The sequence below is a fragment of the Mirounga angustirostris genome, unplaced genomic scaffold (assembly GCF_029215605.1).
Source record: "Mirounga angustirostris isolate CCGP_5_RB_7025 unplaced genomic scaffold, mMirAng1.0.hap1 SCAF_12, whole genome shotgun sequence".
Classification (NCBI taxonomy): domain Eukaryota; kingdom Metazoa; phylum Chordata; class Mammalia; order Carnivora; family Phocidae; genus Mirounga; species Mirounga angustirostris.
Window position 1 is genome coordinate 18,702,491 of NW_026991720.1, and position 15,161 is coordinate 18,717,651.

The following is a 15,161-nucleotide window of genomic DNA, read 5'->3' on the forward strand; positions in this document are numbered from 1 at the left end:
AGTACTTGTAAGGACACCTGGGTGCCTCGGTTGGTTAAGCGTCTGCCTTCGGCTCAGGTCATGATCCCAGCATCCTGGGACCAAGCCCTGCATCGGGCTCCCTGCTCAGTGGGGAGTCTGCATCTGCTTCTCCCTCTGCCTCTCCCCTGTGCCCTGATTGTGCATTCTCTCTCTCTCTCTCTCTCAAATAAATAAATAAATAAATAATCTTAAAAAAAAAAAAGAGAAGAAGCTTTGAGTACTTGTTATCAACAGTTATTCTATCTATCTCAATTTTTCTAAATTGAATTGCTCATTGGAAGGAGGGAATCCCTCATACCAGGTTGGACTGAATTCTTGGGTTTGTCTCTTTTTGTCAGACAACAATTTTTGGAATCCCTTCACAGAATACTAGTCCCCCTTCAGGTAGAATACCATGATCCTAGGAGACTTTGTTTTCCAACCTCTTGCTCCCACAAGGTTGACTCCACAAAACCTTAAATACTCATAAGGTAATTGAGTTTGTCTAAGAAGCACTTCCTAAAGAACTGAGACCAATACTGCCAACTTCTGGATTTCTCAGTGACTGAACAGCTCTTTCTTCTTGCAGTGGACAAGTGACATTAGTAATCCTGCTTGGGAGCTTCTCTCCAGAGTATACTAGACTGAATCTTGTTCTACTAAATACAACGTTAGATGCATTTATGTTTTATGGGCTAGACCTTCTATTCCAAACTATAGAAGCATAAAGTTTTCTTCCTTCTTTTAATTAAAAAACACAACAATCCATAGATTGTATGGCTAAATCTCTAAAGTAATACCAAGATAGTATGTTGAAGGGAGCACAGAAAGAAAATAGCAAGAAAAATGTCACTGGATTTTTAATACATATTAGTTTGTTAGATTTGGTGTAGCAAAGTACTGTGAACTGAGTGGCTGAAATTTAATGTCTCATGGTCCTAGAGTCTGTAAGTCCAAGATCAAGGTGTCAGCAGGTTTGGTTCCTTCGGAAGGCTGTGACAGAGAAGCTATTCTAGGCCTCTCCTCTAGCTTCTGGTGGTTTGCTGGCAGTCTGGCGCTCCTTGGTTTCTACATCACCCCAAGCCCTCTTCCGGTGCGTGTGTCTGTGTCCAAATTTCCCCTTTTTATGTGGACACCAATCATATTGGTTTAGGGGTCTACCTTACTACCTTACTCCAGTATGACCTTATCTTAACTAATTACATCTGCAACAACCTTATTTCCAAATAAGGTCACATTCTGAAGGGACGGACTCCAGCAGGTGAATTTGGCAGGGGGTGGGGCGGGGATGGGAGGGGCACAACTCAACCCATAACACATGTTCTGGTCTCTTATTTTTGAAAAAGACAGTAGGTCTTCATTTAAAGCACACACCAAAAAAAAGGTGGGGGGAGTCACAGAACAAGGTCTGTCTTTCAACAATTACTTTTTCCTTTCTATCAGAGAAAGTATTAAATGAAAATGCTTTGAAAGACAGATGTAAAAAAGTGGTAGAGTTAAAAGACACACATATGTTACCACCAGCGAATGGTCAGATTTGAGGGTAGGTCTGACCCCCCCCTTTTCACCATGGGGACAGATGATGTATAAGCCCAGTGTGGCCTGTTAAGCATATTAATTCTCTGTTATGGTCTGAATGTATCTATCCTTCTCCCTTCAATTAATATTGAATATTAATACTAATTAGAATACTAACTAGAATACTAGGGCCTCTAGTAGCTAGTGAAATGGTAGGCTTGAAGGAACCCCTTAGAAGGCAAGGTTATTTTTCATCATCAAGTTTATGGGAGGAAATCCAAGTGCTACAGCAATAAAACTCAGAAATAAAGGAAAACAGCACTCATTTTTTAAACTGTCATTCTTATGACACATGCCATCAAAAAATATCCTTTTGCTGTGGCAGACCTTTAAGATAACTTTTTAAAGTGACGTTAATACTTCAAAAATTATTAAATATTCACCACTGAAAATATGGGAGAAGAACAAAGAAATAAAAATTGGTCATAATCTCATCACTACAAGATAATAATTGATTCTATTTTGGTGTATTTTCAGTATTTTTTTTCCTATACATACACATGAATATTTTTAAACCTAATTACACTGGATATACATATGTATCTCAATCTCCATACTTATTATTATATCATAGGCATTGATTGTATTTAACGCCTTATAACTTTAACATTTGTTTTAACATGTAGAGTGATGTGAGAAACTTAATTGTATCTAAAGGGCCAATTTTGGGCACCTGGGTGGCTCAGTTGGTTGAGCGACTGCCTTCGGCTCAGGTCATGATCCTGGAGTCCCGGGATCGAGTCCCGCATCAGGCTCCCTGCTCGGCAGGGAGTCTGCTTCTCCCTCTGACCCTCCTCCCTCTCATGCTCTCTGTCTCTCATTCTCTCTCTCGCAAATAAATAAAATCTTTAAAAAAAAAAAAAATAAAGGGCCAATTTTTTCCATTTATTAAATATTTCATCAAACCATCATGGATTCTTAGTTTTTTTTAGTATATAAAAATAAAATATATATCCTGTAAAGACAATTTACAAGTTACAAAAAAAGGATAAAGAAGAAAATAAAAATAACTGATATTTCTCGAGAAATCTCCCGTTAATAATATTCTAGTGCACTTCATTCCAGTCCCATTTCTTGTCTATTATGTTGCCATGGATTCAGAAGTAAACACAGCAGAAGCAGGAACAGAATGTAGTACAGAGCCTGCAAAGGCCAAGCACTAAAATCAGTGGTGGAGTGTCAGCTGTGGTCTATATGCGGTTTTCAGCTTAACACCTACTCAGCTTTTGAACTACACTTTGATATATTAAGCACTGGAACCCTGAAATGCCCTTTTGTATATTAGACACCAGCTGGTAAACATTTAGAAACACAAAGCTATACTAATCAGAGATGTTAATTGCAAATTACAAACACCAACTCTGGCTCATTTTAATACCTGAAAAGGAGTTACTGAAAAGCTTTCGTGTAGTTTATAGACTAATGAAAAACTGAAGAATGAGACCTATAAACTGGGCAGGAACCAAAGTAAGCTAGGTGCCAAGAACACAGACAGCCAGGTCTCAATACGGGAAGAGATCATCACTGCTTGCCCTCCACAACGGATTCTTGATCTTCCATTACCGGTGTCTTGATGGATCTCTAACTGCCCTTGCATCTTTGTGTCACTCCCTCAAGATTCAAAATCCCAGAGAGAAGCTTTCAATTGGATGAACCCAGGATATATGCCTGTGTCTTCCCTGGAGGGCCAGGATCTACTCCCTTCAAAGTCCATGGTGGAAGGTGGGGCCCTGCTCCCCAGTTTTAAGATTTCTCTGAAGCTTAGGGAGGAGTGCTGTGATCTTAGCTAATCAGCAGAAAATAACTGATTTTATTCGACAAAACTCAACTCACCTTTTCTCAGAATACAGTCCAATGGGAGCTTTAAAATAATCTTCACAAAGCTCAAAACTTTTCTGTAATTCTAAAGCTGTAAAATAATGTAGACCATTGATAATAGGTGCTGGCACCGGACCCCTGAAATCAGAAAACAAACAAACAAACAAAAAAAAACAAAGAATTTTGTAATGATACCAAGCATACACACACATAATACCTAAATACCTAAATACTGACTGATATACCCACATAATGTAAATGCCAATAAAATCTATTTGGAATAATGTAATATATCCACTCAACATTTACCCCAGAACTTGTCTTAAAACACTAGCATTATTACATTCTAATTTGTAGATTAGGTGAATTTGTATTGTTTTGAATCTTCCTTATCCATTAAGTCACTAATATAGGCAAATTATCTTCCTACTGATTAGTATGTATTCTGTGTATTCTATTATAAACTCTAGTCCATTTGTTATGTGAGTCCAGCAATGTATCAACTGCTATAAAAATTGAAATAGATATTTTTGAATTTTGTTTCTAATCCAGTGCTTTGAAATGATACCAGAATAAAATATTTCTAAAAATTCTAATATTATACTCTCAACTGAACTCCAGTGTAAACTATTCTTTTTTCATCTTTACTAGCCTGTTTCCCCAGAGTGACTTGGAAGAATCATTAACCATTTTTAGTGAAAAAATCCTGTCGCTATTCACCTCAGACTTGCTAAACAGAGTTGCTGTGTGCAAAGTAGCCCAATTGCATATAAATGCATGCAAATTCGAAGCATCTATCTGTCCTGGTATGACCCATTTGGAGCTCATATTTAAAACTGCTTCAGTTCTCTGTCCCCAGTGTTTTAATAAGCATGGCCCTGCTGCTGGTCGGAGGTCACACAGACCCCAGCTTTGCTGCTCTGGAAGACACTGCCTATCTCCTGGCCATCACCTTCCTGGCCCTTCAGCAGAACTCTGTGTATGCCACACAGCCTATCTTTTGAATCAGACTATCCAAAGATAGCTTATCAATATGGAGAAAATTCATCACACTTTTTGGATATGTAACAAAGTGACAAAACTTGGTTTCATTTATATTGGATGAAGATTTTCAACAGATAGCTTAAAATTACAGACAATAAAAAGAGCTGAAATTGAAAAAAAAATTTAAATGGCTTCTTTATTCTGCTTCCTTGAATCACTGCATTCTAAAAAGCTTTTTAAAATGCTATAATTAAGGTCTTGTCATGTTCTTACTAGCTTTCTGAAAACAGGGACTTCACTGTATTACTCAAATTTTCTAAAATGTGACACAGGAAAGAGAATTCAGAATATCAAAGCCTATAACATTAATGAGAAAATAAAATGCAAACATTCTATAGCTATACTGTGACCTAGTAGTTATTCATTTTGAGTAAATATTAAAGCCTAAATGTGCCTCTTGATATGTAATAATTAATAGTACAGTAATTATTATAGCCACTAACTTCATGAAGCCTTTACTATACAGAAGAACTAAGTAAAAACTTTCATATTAAGAATAGAGAACTCATAGGTTAATAAAGATACAATGATTCCCACCCTCATGGAATTTACAGTTTAATATGGAAAGGAGGCTTTAAACAAATGACTTTGCACATAATTACTATTGTTTTGAGAGTCATGATGGACAACAGCAAGATATACAATAGGATATAATGAACCCTCAGTCATGAACAGCCTTGGAGAAGGCGGATATATATATATTCAAATTTCACCAGAAATAGCATTCTTTATAGGCTTCAAAGAATGAAAAAAAAAAAAAAGCCATCAATTTCTAACAGCTATGAACACATTATGTCTTTTTAAAGTATATATAAATGAAAGGAAAATAAAACTTCTAGAACTAGGTTTACTACTGAATCACTGGGTCCACTTTAGTACAGAGGCCCCTGTTCACGTTGATGATTCATCTGGTATATTTGGATACTAGAGAATCAATCTAAAGATGCCCAGGTATAAATAAATGTGATATATCATTACCTTTGAAACAGGAGGGTATGATGAGGAGGTATCTTTCCCATCAGGGCCTGCCGGGCTGTCTCATATTGTCTCTCTATAGATTCTCTTTCCTAGGCAAGGAATATGATCAGAAAATTATACTGATGTTAAAAATATGTCAGATGGTGAAAGTAGCTATAATCAATATCTTCTTACTAGAGATTGTCAAATATGTGGAAAGAAAAAGGGGAAAAAGGACTAAAAAACAACTGGTATTGGTTCAGTGGAAAGAAAAAAAAAAACTTGGGCGCCTGGGTGGCTCAGATGGTTAAGCGTCTGCCTTCGGCTCAGGTCATGATCCCAGGGTCCTGGGATCGAGTCCCACATCGGGCTCCCTGCTCCTTGGGAGCCTGCTTCTCCCTCTGTCTCTCATGAATAAATAAATAAAAAATCTTAAAAAAAAAAAACTTTATAAATTAAATATTTTTACAAAGAACACAATATATCAACTTCATTTGACATCTAAATAATGTGGCAATTCCTTGTTAATGTTTATATATATATTTTTATCTTTCCAATGAGATTATCTCTCAAGGATATGTATTATTATTGTCTTTTTGTCTTCCCAGATCTTCGCACACAGAGTAGTCAACTGATTGATTATATCCAACAATGTTTCAGTACCACCCTGAAATATCTCCCACATTTCACCAGCATGTCACCATCACTATATACTTCAGTAAACATTTGATGGGAAAACAGAGACATAAAAGACACAATCACTGCCTTCAAAAGGTTTATAATCTGGTGGCAAAAGGGGATTTAAAAAGACAGAGAAAAAAAAAACAAGATAGCACATGCTGTTTTATAAATACTACAATGTATGCCTATATATGGATTATGTAATGGAGTGTGATCTGTTTAGCAACCGTCCAAGTGCTGGATCTCCTCACTTTAAGCAAAGCCAATGTATAAAATTCTCAATTTACAGAAAAGATAAATCAGCAAATTGCTTATTTGTTTTACATAAAAGACTAAAGAAGAAAGGGATTTATAATATTTATTTAAACAGCAATCTTTGCTTGCAGTAACTGAATCTAAAATAAACCTCTTTTGATTTTAATGTGACTACCAGGTTTGTCTATGAGTTGATATTTAGTTAAAATCACATAAGAAATGACAACAAACAAGTACGCTAGGGGAAGAATACCCACCAAACCTATGGTTGTGAGCCCCTAACTCCGGGCTAACCACTTGTTCTAGCCTTGGGGGCTACCATAGTTTCAAGTGGTTGCGTGTGTTTTGGGGGAATTTTTCAAGAATCAATTTTTAAGGGGTAAGTTGATGTGATTCTAAAAAACATTTTTGCGTTACAGAAATTAATCTGCAGGAGTGATGCCAAGGTTGGCCCAGTGAACACCCCTGGGAAACAAGTCCACACCCCAGAGACCAGAAGTCCCTTTGGTCACTCCTATGTTTCCCTGTACACAGCGTACACACACCTGAGCATAAAGTGGGAGCTCAATCTACATCTTTAATGTACAACAGTATATATTTGGGGAGATAATATAAAGTGTGAATCATGTCTACCATTCTTCATGATCTGGAATAGAATTTGCTGTCAACGGTTGCTAGCTTGAGAAATTCTGGGTCATGCTTTTGAAAGTGTTCCTTAGACACCACGACACATGAAAGCTAACATGCAAACTCACTAAACACAGGCTCTCGGGTGTCTATTTGGTCGTCAAGACCATTTAACGGTGTCCCTGGCCATTAGCTCTGTGATTCTGTCTAAGCAGGACAAGGAGAAAATATCTGTCGGGCTGGAGGGATGGAGTCTGTAATGGGACAAGAAATGAAGAAAGAAACTCTATTTAAATTTCACCATTCAAAACTGTTTAAATAACCCCATAGTCCTTGCACTATCATCTCCCACTTAAATTGTTTCATATTACTACAAAATTACTATGTATGGATGAACTCTGCTGTCCTATCCACTCTCAGGTTAATGTGTTATTATTTTTCCTCAATTACTCAATAGCAGTACATATATTCTCTATTGTGATTTTACTTTACACCATCTTTCTTTTTTTTCTGTATTGATCCCCCATTGCAATTATATCATGACTGGGAGGATATGACAGTAACGGTGGAAGTACAGTCTGCATCTTTCAGAATTCCCACACAAAAATAGTTAGAGCAAGCCAATGGCAAAATGAAAAACATATCAAAACATCAGCAAGAAAACTAGGTGAGGAGATTCCCCTCAAACCCCAAATCAGAAGAGAAATCCCTTCAAACTCCAAAATACAGGTGATAGTAGCAACACCACCACATGGTACCAGTGTCTATGCGAGAGGAAGACAAAGGAAGCAACAGGGGCACTAAAACACCTGAGAACAGGAGAACCTCAAAACAGCTAAAAAGTATTCACTGGGAAGAAAAGCAGCACAATTGGGCACCACAGCTGGAATCCAGGGGAGCCTGTTCCTACCCCAATAGTAGGTAAGAATAAGGGGTCCACAGTAAGTTCTGAAACTGACCTGCTGGGGCCGTCTTCTAGGACAGGGGCCCACACTAGAGAAAAGCTGATAGGAGTGGAATCAGAATTAATTAGGACAGAGTCAACAGAGACAAAGAGAAAGTCTAGACCAAAATGGTGGAGGGGAACAGAGCCCAGAAATGCCCAAAAGAAAACTGCCATATATTTAAACACAATTCTAAAGAACCACACTTCCTTATAAAAGTTTGAAAAAATGAATTTCACATAAAAATGAGAAATTTCCTAGTAAAATCCCAAAGCTCTTATTTTAAAAAGAGAAAGGAGCAGGATAACCCCTTTATATACAATGAAAGTGTGCTCATAAAACAGATAAAATCTGTCATCTACTATTTCAAAACTAACTAAAAGACATTAAGGAAATAGCATAAAACATTAAGAAACAAATAAATTACCATTTTTTTTCCAGAGGGAGAGAGCACATGAGTGGGGGGAGGGGCAGAGAGAGAGGGAGAGAATCTCAAGCAGGCTCCTTGCCCAATGCAGAGCCCCACATGGGGCTCGATCTCACAACCCTGAGATCACAAACTGAGCTGAAATCAAGAGTTGGACGCTTAAATGACTGAGCCACCCAGGTGCCCCAATAAATTACAATTTTTAAAACTCCTAAGTGAGGTGACAGACCTCAGGAAAGAATTAGAAATATATGGGGAAAAAGTTACTTCAGAAATGAAAACTGAACTAGAGGGAATAGAAGAGTGAATAAAAACAACAAATAATACCTTCAGAGGACTAGAAAGTGAATGGAGGAAATTTTTTAAACTCAAAAAGAAATCAAGAGGTAACAAGATTCAAGAGAAAATGACAAATATTTAAGATAGACAAAGAAGATCCAACATGCAAACAATAAGAGCGCTTGATAAAGAAACCAAAACAAGCAAACAGGATAGGTCACAAAAACTACAATTCGAGTCTCAAGTATGACAGACTGTCATCGGCAGGCAAGAACTCAGGAAATGCTGCCTCCGTAGCCCTTCCTGGATCTAGCAGAGAATGCGCCTAGACAACAGAACTACTAGATATTGGCCTGAGGCCTAATGATGAGTATTAAGTGTGTACATATTTGAGAACTAAGACAAAATGAGAGTTAAAAGGGAGCGAACATATGACTATGTGCTGAGAGTGTAGCTGGAACACAACCACAAATAACCAGGGCTGGGGGTGGGTGGAGAACATGTGCAAACAAAATTTTTAACTGTTCTTGGTCTTTCTACTGGGTGCTAGTCGTATTGGTATTGTTATGCGGAGACTCTTCGGCCCACGATCTGGATAAACCATGTGAGAAATTTAGTGACACTGTAGTTCTATCATCTCCCATGTCTTTCAGAATCAGGATGCTCAGTGTGAAAGAAAGATACGTAATAGAGAAGACGACGAGTAAAAATTCCCAAGTCTTGAATCTGAATTGGAAATATTAACTTGAACTCATGAAGTTCATCTCATCTATGCACAGAAAAAGCCTAGAAGCAATGACCACCCCAGTATTGACAAGCACTCCTGGCAACCACGTGTCCTTGCACTATCATCTCCCACTTAAAGAAACCAGGGCTCCTTGGAGAAAAGATGGTTTGCAGGTCTGGGACAGGGAATGCACAGAAGAGCATAGAAGATCTCGTCCTAACAGAGAGCAAGACGGCTACTAAAGTCGACATGGATCATATTAAAGGACACAGGAGCCACCCTTAAGAGGCTCTGACTGGCCAAAGGTAGAACAATTTGAGTTTCAATAAAGATACAAAATGCAGTGGGTAGATACCATTCAATACATACAAATCAAGAACATAATGATCATAAATGATATTTAAAAAGTAATTGGTCACCATCAGAGAATAATAGGAAACCATTATCTTGAAAAAAGCAGTTAGATGGGGCGCCTGGGTGGCTCAGTTGGTTAAGCGACTGCCTTCGGCTCAGGTCATGATCTTGGAGTCCCGGGATCGAGTCCCGCATCGGGCTCCCTGCTCAGCGGGGAGTCTGCTTCTCCCTCTGACCCTCCTCCCTCTCATGCTGTCTGTCTCATTCTCTCAAATAAATAAAAATAAAATCTTTAAAAAAAAAAAAAGAAAAAGAAAAAAGCAGTTAGATAGCTGATCCTATATGATCTGTGCCACTTGGTAGCCAGGTGGTAGATGAGAGGAGCATCTCTTTATAGTATTATTCCAGCTAATAAATCTGGTGAATGCCGTGCGCTGAAAAATGCATCTGAGTAGATGAAAGCACTTTTCTTTTGGAATCAAAATTGACATTGCTAAGCTGTGTGATCTTGGACAAGCTCTCTGAGCTAAGCTCTCCCACAGTATTGAGAAGAAGTGGTGCTTAGTAGATTTAGGTGCCCAATATTTTGTCACCACAGATCCACCTTCTCACTGGCCTTCATACATTCAGTTACTTCATGGGATTGGACTGCACTAATCTGCCACACACACACACATTTGCTAAAGTGGCTTTGAATGAATCAGCCATTCAGCAATTTTTCTGGAGAAATGGCTTTCAGTAAGCTGGTCTGCCCCAGGAGTGAAGATGGTCCCTAAGGAGGTCAGAAGACCTGGCTGAAGAAACAGATACAATTGAAGTTCAAGTGAAGGTTGAAAATCAAGCTTCTTCTGGAAGGCAAAGATCTAGTCACAGTTCCAGAGCAGAAAATCTTCACTAAGCCATCATGTATGTGCAAGAATGTTCAGCCTTCCAGGCAGCCAACCATGCAAAATGGGGTTGCTATCAGTGAGGGGAAACTAAAACACAGTGATATATAACAAAACTCATGAACTTCAACTTCTTTAATCAATAGTATATGTGTCATATAAATAAAAACCTTTTACTGGATAGTGTTTGTTACATACTTTTTGCAATGGTAAGAGAAGAGCCGTGCGTTTGTTTTGTTTTGTTTTTTACTCAAACCTTAAAAGAAAATTGCATTTAAGAAGTAAGGCTGATCAATATTTTTTTTACAGTTCTCCAGGAATCTTTCAGAGATGTTCAAATTAATATGCTCTGGGAGTCGTTCAGAAAAGTAAGTACCATTTAAGCTAAGAAGAGAGAAGAAATGAAACAACAGGATTGATTAAGCAAGGAATAAGGAAATACACTGAATATTTTATTACTATTTAAACTCATATTAAATTATGGTCATATTCATGGAAAGTATTTGATATTGATAAACTATTAGAGTTACAAGCAAGAAAAGTGATGTTAGCAGATGTTTTTCCAGATTTGAAGACAAAGAATAATACTCTTGGATATTTCTTCCTAACAGAGACAAGCCATGTGGGTCCCAGTGATCCCACAGTTGAGAAACAAAACATAGCTGTTGGTACATTAGGCGTCAGTAATCCTGAGTATGTCGCATGCTCCATTAGCCCATCTTCTACTCAAAGAAAGAAGTGGTAGAAGGGCTAGAGACACCGACCTCACCCCACCGATGAGAGGAGACCAGAGGCATCTCTACCAGACTGTTCCATTCAATAAGGGCAGGGATCAGCTCCACTTTGTTCTAGTGTCTAGAACAGGGTCCAACAAGCAAATACCTGCTATCTACTGAAAAGCAAATCTAATCCTTATACATGGTAGGAATTCAACAAATTCAAGATATGTGAGAAGAAGGGAAGATGAATGAGTGAGAAGAAAGGAAGGGAAAGAGTTAGGGAAGGGAAGGGGAGGGAAAGGGAGGGAAGGGGAGTCCTCTGCATATGGGAAAAGACAGGATGGCTATGACAGCAAAGGCTCTTCCTGGGATTGCTCAACTAGCAATGACAGAATGCACTCGTCCTCCAACGAACCATCACACAGACTATGGACACGACTTTCCCCCACGGCCACACCTCCCATAGCTCATTATGTCCCTTTTCCCAGATTTATATCCAGGGGGACAGGAAGCTAAGTCTCAGCCCTTAGCAAGCTCTCACCCTAATGTGCTCTACTGCTGTGGTCTGGATTCCTCACTCTCTTCGAATCCTTCAGATTGATCATGTAGTTGCACCTGTTTGGTTGTGGTTTCAGCATCACCCTTGGACTAAAACCCTGTAGACTGCCCTTGATTTTTCAAGCTGCAGGAAATCCTACCCAATCTCAGAGAGGTTAAGTAACTCATTGAGGCTTGTCCAGCTAGTGAACAGACAAATGGCCCTCATTCCACTACACCAGGTGCCCTCCTCCACCCCCAAGTGCCAGCATCCCTTGCGTCCTTTTCAACCTTTGCCACCTCCTTCCCTCTTCCGAGATAAGCACTCTCCTGACTGTGACGGTCACCACTTCTTTGTTATACTTTTACCACCTAAATATGCATCCCTAAGTATTATGGTTTAGTATTGCCAATTTTTAAATTATATATTATTAGAATCATATAGTGTGTACTCTTTTAGAGTCAAGAATTCTTTGGTTCAACAGGATGTTTGAGAGAGACATTCATGGACCAAAGTTTGTTCATTTTCATTACTGTACATATTTAACTGTATGAATATTCAAAATTTTACTTGGCCAATCTACTGCTAGTGGACACTTGAATTTCCAGTTTAGGACCACTATGCACAAGGCTACTATGAACATTCTTGCACATACATTTTGGTGCACATGGCCACACATTTCCATTGGAATCCCACTGTTGAGGCATAGGGTATGTGTATGCTCAACTTCAGTGGATAATGCCCACTTACTTTCTAAAGTGTACAAATTGAACCTTCCACCAGTTGTCTTATAAAAATTTCCACTATTCCACATCTTAACAGTCGGCTCAGACTTTTAGTGCAGCAGTATCTTACTGTGGCTATAATTTGCATTTCCTGATATGAGGTTGACTCTCTCTTCACATCATTATTGGCCATCTGGATATTATCCTTTGTAAAGAGGTTTTTCCATGAGTTATTTTTTCTTAATAACTTATAAAAGTTCTTTATATATTCTAAATAAAAGCATTTTGTTATACTTATTATAAATATCACCCCCCCTCTGTGTGGTTTGTCTTTTTTCCTCTTTAATACTGTTTTTTTAATACATGTTATTAATTTTAATGTTCCTCAATGTTTTAAACTTTTCCTTTGTAATTAATGCTTTTTGTATTACATTTAAGGAATCTATACCTGCCTCAAAGTCATAAAAATCTTCTCTTACATTATCTTCCAGAAGTATTCTTGCTTTGTCTTTCACATTTATCTAGATAATCCACCTTAAATTTTGTAATCACACCTTGACATACATGAAGTTAGAAACTCTGCATAAGGAAAGGGTGGAATATTTGGATGGGATAAGACAGAAAGACCTCACGTGCACAGGGAGTTTGAGGTAGATTTGAGCAGAGAGGAAGAATGCCGAGAGGAAGAACACTGTCTTCAATTAAGTGGGAAGGAGCTTCAGAGAAACAGAACTCAGAAAGCCTAGATGATGGAAATTTCCACCCATCCATTACTGTCAAATGGTTCTCTTGATAGTTTCTAAAGGTAAATATGAATACATTAAATCTACAGTGAAGACACCAAAAAAGGCACAAAAATTTCTACTTTCTGGGGGGAACAATTTAAGATACAGGTTTTTGACAGAGGAAGTTGCAATTTTTCTTCAATCCACTAAAAGCTTTCAAAAATACATGGAAATTTATGTTGGGGAAAGTAAAATGAGCAAAATAACATCTTCTCCAAAGGGTTGCAACGAAAGGTACATGAGATAATTTACATGAAAGCCCTTTCCAAATTACAAATGCGGTGTAAAGGCTATTTATGTTCTCTAACATAACATGATAACGTCTCTCTGAAGCTTCTGCTGTCATGTTGCTCATTTTGCATTGTTAACAGCTACACAAAAGGTTAATAACCTAAAATCTGAAAAGTACTTAAAATTTAAAAATAGTATTGAATCCATCATCTTTAAAAGAAAATGAGGCACTAAATATAACCTTAGGCACATTCTACCCCATATATATGACAGCAGCAATCTAGTATTTTGCACCTATTTCTGAAGAATGTATCTACCTGTTGGTTGTTGGGGGATTTGATTTGCTTCTCTGTGAAACTGCTGTTACATCGTATCTCTGCCAGCACCGATGGGCAAAGACCCCAGAACCTGGAGGCTGCAAGGAGTTTGAGCATTGTTACCATCGGGGATCAGTCACTGCTAATGCTCTAACAGGGGACACAAGAGATGTTCTAGACCAGGCTCTGGACGCCCTGGATTATGGGGCTGAACAGTTTCTCAGGGAGGTGACTGCAGGGAAGGAGTGACCCCGGGGATAAGTTCATGAGACTACTCTTGACCACAATGCCTGCACCCCTCCCCTGTCGACCACCACCAAGGTGGCCCCTCGTACTATCACACTGCCTTTTTATCATACTCTTCCCTCTCCAGTTTCTCCAAACTCTTCATTAATTTTATACTGAATTATTAATATTATTATTGATTGATTATTATTATTGGTCATGAATTATAGCTAAGAACACATTGTTTGTGTCTGAGTTTTTTTGTTTTTCCCCATCTCTGTTCCTTTTATCCTCTGTTCTTGCTCCTAAATACCTCAGTGCCCTTGACCAGACAAAAGCTGTCTTTAAGCCTGGAGTTTCTCTAACAGGTGAAATTCAGACTGGTTATGTTTAAATAAATCATGATTACCCACTAACGGGCAGAGGGGTATGGCAAATCAATGGTGTGTGTTGCTCATCAGTGGGTTGAGGCTGTGCGGCAGGACAGCAGAAGTGGGATGTGAGGGGTTCTGGTTGGCAGAACACAGACTTTATCATGAAGGAATAACAGTGGCCAAGGATTTGTTCTGGAGTTTACGCTATGGATATGCCATGTCCTGGGGACATAAAGAAGAACCTATATTTGCAAGTCTAAGCCCCAACAAGCATAAAGCCATATTATCCAAGGACAGGATAACAAGTGTAGAGAGAAAGGGGGGGACTGACCCATAAAGAAATGAGGTTTCCCAGGATGGAAAGATAGAGGCTGAGAGGCTCCTCATGGAGAGGGAGCCCCCTAAGGGTCGGTACTAGGCGAGGGTACTGGTAGTAGAGGATATGGAGAATACCAGTGCCACTGGCTCAGAGTGGAACTCAGGCTCTTAGACTAGGGGCATCTCCATGGTAACCATGGTGGTCTGGAAGCCAGGGGCTCTTCCCCAGTCTTCCAGGATGGTGAAACCCTCAGGGTTCTTGAACTTGATCCAAAGAATGGGAGTGATCCCAACTCTTCATGACTGATATTTGACTTCCCACAGATCCTGGTGGATGGCAACAATTCCAGA

General features: G+C 38.8%; 1 protein-coding gene across 1 annotated transcript in view; it reads right to left on the reverse strand.

The window, feature by feature from the left end:
• Window positions 1-15,161, reverse strand: part of LRGUK (leucine rich repeats and guanylate kinase domain containing) — a 108,357-nt gene that overhangs the window by 12,732 nt on the left and 80,464 nt on the right. Inside the window, exons 17-18 of the mRNA XM_045864244.3 lie at window positions 5,419-5,507; window positions 3,412-3,534 (exon numbers count right to left, since the gene is read on the reverse strand). Of these exons, the coding sequence (XP_045720200.1) occupies window positions 3,412-3,534; window positions 5,419-5,507 (212 nt within the window). The remainder of the gene's footprint in view (window positions 1-3,411; window positions 3,535-5,418; window positions 5,508-15,161) is intronic.